The sequence below is a fragment of the Orycteropus afer genome, unplaced genomic scaffold (genome assembly GCF_000298275.1).
Source record: "Orycteropus afer afer isolate SDZICR_OR568_19922 unplaced genomic scaffold, OryAfe1.0 scaffold00188, whole genome shotgun sequence".
Taxonomy (NCBI): domain Eukaryota; kingdom Metazoa; phylum Chordata; class Mammalia; order Tubulidentata; family Orycteropodidae; genus Orycteropus; species Orycteropus afer.
In genome coordinates, this window is record NW_006921775.1 from 5,106,637 (window position 1) to 5,114,353 (window position 7,717).

At 42.5% G+C, this 7,717-nt stretch overlaps 1 protein-coding gene across 1 annotated transcript in view; it reads left to right on the forward strand.

Moving 5' to 3' along the window:
* Positions 1-762: 762 nt before the first annotated feature.
* PXYLP1 (2-phosphoxylose phosphatase 1) overlaps positions 763-7,717 on the forward strand; it is a 60,770-nt gene continuing 53,815 nt past the window's right edge. The window contains exon 1 of the mRNA XM_007947523.1: positions 763-841. Coding sequence (XP_007945714.1) covers positions 763-841 — 79 coding nt within the window. The remainder of the gene's footprint in view (positions 842-7,717) is intronic.

Genomic DNA, 7,717 nt, shown 5'->3' on the forward strand with positions numbered 1-7,717 from the left:
GAGGGGCTGGTTCGTTTAGGAGCAAGTCCTCTATTGTACAGCCTGGTTCTCCCCAAAGGCATTATTGTGGAACATGTTGGTAGTGATTAATGTTTAGGTTAACGGTTACAACTAAAGAAGACCAGGGTTATCTTAGCAAGGTTTTCATCAAGAAAGAGTGAGGATTTATAACTTGGTGGTCATAACAGAGTTAACAGGAGCTCTGGTGCCACAGGGGGTAAGGCATTTTTGGCTGCTAACCAGATCAACGGTTGAAACCCATCAGCTGCTCCGTGGGAGGAAGATGATGCAATCTACTTCCATAAAGATTTACAGCCTCGGAAACCTAATGGGGGTCGCTATGAGTTGGAGTTAACTTGATGGTTTTTTGTGTGTGTGGGGGTGGGGATCCATTTAAAGACTTCATTACCTGGCACATTGTAAGTGCTCAATAAACTTCCTTTACAGTTTTCTTTGGAAAAGTCACGTCTATAAAATATCTCATTCCCTGCTGATGGTGGATAAACAAAGCATTTGTGAACTGGTTTGCTCTTATTTATTCGAAGGGACCATTCTCTATTGAGCTTATTTGGGGCACAGATTAATCATAAAGTGAGCTATTGTTCTCTGGCTTCCCTGCCAGAGAACTGTGCTAAATGGATTATTTTCAGTTGACAAACTTGGTTTTCCACCTCTGAACGCACATTTATTGCCTCTGCTTTATTCACAGGGCATGTTCCCGATTTGAGGTGAAACCATGACAAGAAGATAGAACAAATAATAATGCTTTTCCGCAATCGCTTCTTGCTGCTGCTGGCCCTGGCTGCGCTGCTGGCCTTTGTGAGCCTCAGCCTGCAGTTCTGTGAGTATAACTGGGTTGGGGGAGGGGCCTTCGTTCTGAAATAGGGGGCCCTAATGGGTAGGAGAGGACAGTGGTGGTTCAGTGATAGAATTCTTGCCTTCCATGAAGGAGACTCAGGATTTGATTGCACTTCAAGCGAGCCACCACCTAACTGTCAGTGGAATTTTATGTGTTGCTATAATCGGAAGGCTGGCGGTTCAAACCCACCAGCCACAGCTCAGAAGGAAGGTTGGGCAGTCTACTTCCATAGTGATAACTGCCTCAGAAACCCAAAGAGGGGTCGCTATGAGTTGGATCCGACTCGACCACAGTATGTTGCGTTTTATTATGATGATGCTGAACAGGTTTCAGCAGAACTTCCAGACTAAGGTGGATTAGGAAGAAAGGTCTGGCAATCTACTTTCCAGTGAAAACCCTATGGATCACAATAGTCTGATCTACAACCTATTGTGGGATGGTGCAGACTAGGCAATGTTTCATTTAGTAGTGCATGAGTTGGAGCTGACAGCTAACAAGAAGTGGGTAAGAAACAAGCAGGCCTGAAAGCCTTTGTCTTTTAAGTGATACTGAGGTTTAAAACAAATGAGCCTTTTATTAAAAAACCAAGACAAGTGGAAACAATTAGTCCAAGGGACTGATACGCCATGCAACCCTCAGCCTATATGACTATGAGTCTAGAAGAAGTAGATGGTGCCCAACTACCACTGTCAACCACTCAGAGAGAGATCTGTGTAGGAGATCCTTTTCAGAGTGGGAGAACAATGTGGAACAAAACTCAAAATTATTGGGAAAAAAAAATCAGGAACCAGGTTTGCTGGTCTGATAGAGCCTGATGGAACCCCTGAGACTATGGCCCCTAGCTGCCCTTCAGGTCTGGAATTGAACCCACTCCTGTGGCTTCCAGCCAAACAATAGACAGGCATATGAGATGAACATTTACATTAGGTAGATACACTCCTTGGAGAGATCAATCATTGGCAAATAGAAGGGTTGTGTATGCACAAGGAGACAGCTCAGGGGGCAGGAGTGCATGGAAAGGAAGGACAGAGGGAAGAGGTAACTATGGGGAGGAAATGGGAGGGGAGCTGTTACGTTGTGGGAAATTGCAGTCAGTGTCATGAGACAGTGTATGCAAGGTGCTGTATGGAAAGTGAATTTTCTCAGTAAACTTTCACCCAAATCACAATAAAAATGAAAAAACAGAAACAAATGAGCCTTTTATTATTGTGCTAATAGTGGATGGTTGCCAGTAAGAATCCTAAGCCACTGAGTGTTTTAGGCCTCATGATGCACATGGATTCTCAAAGTGCTTCATTATTCCCAGGTTCTTAGTTCAGAATCCCAAGGCAGAGACACTGAGTGGCCTAGCTTGCCTCCTGGTGCCAAGCCACACAGGGTAGAGGTGTTTGGCCCACTGGTTGGTTGTTTGAGGGTTCAGTGTCCATTCTCTGTTCAGTCAGCTGTGAGGCTGCAGTTGTTGGGATGGGGTGGGTGGATTAGGTCACATGGTACCAAACTAGGGCAGCGGGGCTTCAAGTGGGAAGTGCCACTCAGGTGTGGTGGCTAGGGAAGAGCCACAGCTGATGACACCAGCCTACACACCGCATCATCCAGCACTTTGCCTTCCCGGGATCCCTGTTCTCAGGCTGTGCCCTAAAACATGCACCCCACAGCAATGACCCCAGAATGGTCATCTCAAACATTGATCCAGTCCCAGTGCCCTGTTGTATGCGGTCCCTCGACAGTGGCCTGCTGTCTTCTGGCAGGCCCTTTGTCCTCCCTTGGGCCCCGCTCTCACCTCGAACTCTGTGCCATACCTCACCAAGTTGCTTGGCATTTTCTGCATGTGTGAACTTGTTCTCTTTCTGTGCCCAGATCCCATACCTCCCTCCCAACCTCTTCCCCACACCATTCACTCAGCTCTTGCCTTTTCTCTTCTAGGAAACCTTCTGTGACCTAACTGGGTTTGGTGCTTCTTTCTGGTATTCCCAGAGTATCCTGAACTTGTTTCCTTCCTTGCACTAACCAACAGTATTAGAATTTTCAATTATTTTGTCTTTTTCCTCCACAAGGCTTGTCTGCTCTTTAAGGGTAATGACCATATCCTGTTTCCCTTTGTACCCTAGGAAACAGCACATAGTAGGTTTTTTTTATAAATTTTTTGTGGAATGATTTTGAAATTCGTTTTGAAAGGCTGTTGTTGTTAGCTGATGTTTAATTGGCCCCCAACTCATGGCAACCTAATGAAACAAAACACTGCCTGGACCCGTGCCATCCCTGGGATCAGTTATGGATCAAACTATTGTGATCCATAGGGTTTTCCCTGTGGATCCATTGGCTGACTTGTGGAAGTAAATCACCAGGCTTTTCGTCCTAGTCTGTCTTACAGTCAGACTGTTCAGCATCCTAGCAACACACTAGCTTCCACTGACAGACAAGCTACACACGAGATGTATTGGCCTGGACTGGAACCTCGATCTCCTGCGTGGAAGGCAAGAATTCTATCACCGAACCACCTCTTCTACTTTCAAAGACAGGCTGGCCCTGATTCCCTTTCCTTCTGGTGTTGTCTACTTGAAGCTGAGAAAACTTGTATATGAAGAATCATGTTTCTGCTGTTACGTGGACTTCCCGCAGTTTCACGGCCTCACACTGCTGGCTGGGAGACTCAGTGGTTGGCATCTATTGCCACCCTGGATGGCTCTGTGGGGAGGTGGTATTTCTGTCGCAGTTTGAATGATAGAAAGAAGAGCAGGTAGCTTAGTGTGTGGGATGTTCTCTACGCTCTGAGGTACGTGGGAAAAGACTTAGCATTTGGGAGAAGTGGTTTGGAGTGAGGTGGCTTTGTGCAGGTTTCCCTGATTCCCTTTTAGTTTCTGACGTATTCTCATGCACACATCTGGTGCAGGTGACAGACTATTTCTAATAGTAGAGAGAATAAAAAATACTCTGTCCTTTAAAAATAGAAGGGGAAAAAAAATCAAAATAACATGGCCTAAGAAGGTTAAAGACACTCCAGATGGTTAATGAACTGTAAAGTATGAATCCTTTCCAAAAAGTACGTAGGACCCTCACTACAGCTTTTCGTTAAAAATTTTCTGTCCTTCGGTTGGAGAGGTAGAACATTTCAATCATCCCTGATTTTCCTGTGAGACCTGACAGGTTCTGAGACATGAATGTGGGATGCTTGTGTTTGCTGCGTTTCTCTTGTATGAGCTGGTTTCCACGTCACTGAGTTGGCCTGTGTGTTTTGCTTATATAACTCTTCTGAAAGTACCTTCTGTTTTAGGAGAGCTAATTTTCAGCCATATTTTTTAAGGAAAATTTTGCAGGGTAAATTAGGCTGGCTGGGTCTGAGCTCTTTACTGTTGGATACGTTGGCGTTCAGAAAGATACTAAGAGATGGATGTTCTTACTGCTCTTCTATTTCTAGGTAAACTGTAACTTTGGAATTTTCCCATTTCTGTGGAACTGAAGTTTAATTGCTTTGTTTAATTGCTTTATGGGTTACTAATTATTGTGATGTAAGAAACTGCACTAATTCATAATGCAAAAGGTTTACGCTTTAAGTAACGCTTATGTTTTCAACGTTACCCTAAAATCTAGACTTTTTCTTCACCATTTCTTTTGACTAAATTTTGAATACCATATTAGAACTTGTAACTATTTTAGGCAATATATTTGAGGCAATCAAATATAACTTGGTTTTCTCTTGCTTTAAGTAAACAGTACGGTTTTGTTTTCTGAAATGATTGGATGTTTTATTTTATCTTGTCGGTAGTTTTCTTTTTCTGATGCTTTGAACATGAAAAAGTTAGTAGCGTAGGTTATGAATCAAATCGAGTTGTTTAAAAAGCATTTCTGCATCTTAGTTCAGAAAGTGCATATGTGAACCCAGAAATTTTTCTATACTGTAGGGTAGAAGAGAAAACATATAAAAAAAAAAAATTAGGACATAGTTTATAGTTTTTATTTATTTATTTTTTAATGTTCCATTTAAGTGATACTAATGACTTAGGAGCTGTGGTGGTGCAGTGGTTAAAGCATTCAGCTGCTAACCAAAAATCTTCGAGTCCACCAGCCACTCTGTGGGAGAAAGATGAAGCGATCTGCTTTTGTAAAGATTTACAGCCTTAGAAACCCTATGGGGCAGTTCTACTCTGTCCTATAGGATTGCTATGAGTTGGAATCGACTCAGTGGCAATGGATTAATGTCCCTAATTCCCTTTCCTTCTGGTATTGTCTCCTTGAAGCTGAGAAGACTTAGGCATGAAGAATTGTGTTTCTGCTGTTATGTGGCCTTGATGAAAATCATTTGTTTGCATTTTCAACTCCTGGGTGTGTTTGACTTTAGAAATAGCGACTTTCTGAAACTCCTAATGTTAGAATTGTCGAAGGGGAGCAAGTAAGGCATCAATATCGTTAGTTATTCTAGTTAAAACATGCTGAGTAACTCACAAGTGGAAAAATAACTTCTCAAATTGAGGGGGTTTTAGTATAACAGGGAAAGATGGTGAGGATATGAAGACTTCTGAATGATTAGTTATGTTTCTGTTTTTTCTGCTCCTTTGTAATCATCCACTTGCCAGTGTTTCCTTAATGCTTATTTTATGCTCATTTTCACCATGTTCCAACCAGCATTTCTAAAATGGTCACGTGAAAAGAGCACAGAGGCTCTGGAATCAACAGCCTTGGCTTTAAATGTCAAACCTTCCCCTCCTCTCTTACTAACCATGAGCCCTTAGGCAGGTTTCACCTGGCATAGCTTCTTTCTTCTTTAAAATGGAGTTAATCCCGCTTTACAAGGTTGGCGTGAGAGCAGGGCGCTTTATGGAAAACTCTTGACTCATGGAAGCATATTCAGTGTAAACCTTTTAAGCAAACAGTACAGAGTCCCTGCATACATGCACCTCCATCAGAAACTCCTGGCATTCCAGAGGCTGCCAAGACTAATGTTACTTCAGCCATTTAGGGAGAAGCCTTTTTTTTTTTTTAATTATGATTTGGGTGAAAGTTTACAGAGTAAATTCACTTTCCATACAGCAGTTCACATACACTTTGTCTCATGATATCAACTGCAACTTCCCGCAATACAACAGCTCTCTTCCCACTGCCCCCCCATAGCTACCTCTTCCCTGTGTCCTTCCCTCTCATGCACTCCTGCCCCCTGAGCTGTCTCCCTGTGCATACACAGCCCTTCTTTCTCCCATGATTGTTCTCTCCAAGGAGTGTATCTACCTGATATAAATGTTCACCTTATATGCCTGTCTTTTATTTGGCTGAAAGCCACAAGAGTGGGTTCAATTCCAGACCTGAAGAGTGGCTAAGGGCTGTAGACTCAGGAGTTTCACCAGGCTCTATCAGACCAGCAAACCTAATCCCCACCCCCCACTTTTTTTTTTTTTTTTAATTTTATGATTATGAGTTTTGCTCTACATTGTTCTCCTACTCTATCCAGGATCTTAGGGAGAAGCTTTTGAAATTTATTATATACTTACTTGTTTTGGAGCTCTGATAGCACAGTGCCTAAGGCATTTGACTGCTAACCAGAAGGTTGATGGTTCAAACTCACCAGCCACTCCATGTAAAACTAGACTAGACAATCTCCTGCCGTAAAGATTTACTGCCTCAGAAGCTCAATGGGGTCGCTGAGTCAGAATCGACTCAATGGAAGTGGTTTTTGTTTTGTTTTGTTTTACTTGTTTTGGGTCAGAGTACATTGGCCATTATTATGTATTGAATTATTTTCTCTCCCCAAAAATATATGTTGAAATCCTAACTCCTGTACCTGTAAACATGACCCACTTTGGGAATGGGGATTTCCTTTGTTAATGAAGCCATACCAGAGTAGATCAGGTCCTAAACCTAGTCACTTCTGAGAGGTATCCTATTAGAAGAATAGACACAGAGACACACAGGGGTAAGACAGACACCAAGGAACACCAAAAAATAAACAAGATAAACAAGTAAGTGCCTTTAAGGCAGCGTCCATTTGTTGAAACATCTTAATGGGTATTTCATCAATTTGAGGCCTTGTTTTTCTTTTCTTTTCCTTTTTTTTTTTTTTTTATAATAAAACTTGCTTTAATTGGAAACTTTCATAAACCCAACTCTAGAATTGCTTACCATTTTACTTTATTCATTTATTTTTTAATTGTGCTTTGGATGCAAATTTACAAAACAGAATTTGTTTTACATTCAACAGTTCGTGTATATTTGATTTCACACCCTAATTACCATCCTTAACCCTAGGCCACTCTCCTCCCCTCCCTTCTGTGAACCACCCCCATGCCCTTCTTAACTATGCACTCCTGTCCGTCCAGCTTTCCCTCTATGTGAATGCTGCCCCTCTGGTGCCCCATGGCCAATTGCTCTAAGGGTCGTATCTCCATAGAGTAAAGTGGGTCCATTGCCCTGACTTGGGTGTTCTGCATATAAGTCTTTCTACTGTTGGGGTGAGGGCCAGTCCTTGGGAGTGGGTCCTATCCCAGGCCCGAAGGGTATCCCAGGACCATAGTCTTGGGGGTCCCACCACACTCCATCTGACTAGTAATTCTGATCATTATTGTGTTTTTTAGTTTTGTTCCACATTTTTCCTTCCACTCTATCCAGGATCTCCAGTTTTGATCCCTTCCCGAGTGGTTGGCATTGGTAGCAAGGCATCATCTAATTCTTCTGGTCTCGAGTTCCATCATATACTTGGACTAATTGTTTCCAAGTTGGCGGCTTGTTTTTCACCAGTTCCCTCAGTGCAGCTTTGACTTCTTCCTTTAGTACCTTTGATTCTTGATCATAGTCCACCTCCTGAAATAGATGAACATCGACCAATTCTTTTTGGTACAGTGACTCTGTGTATTCCTTCCAACTTCTTCTTTT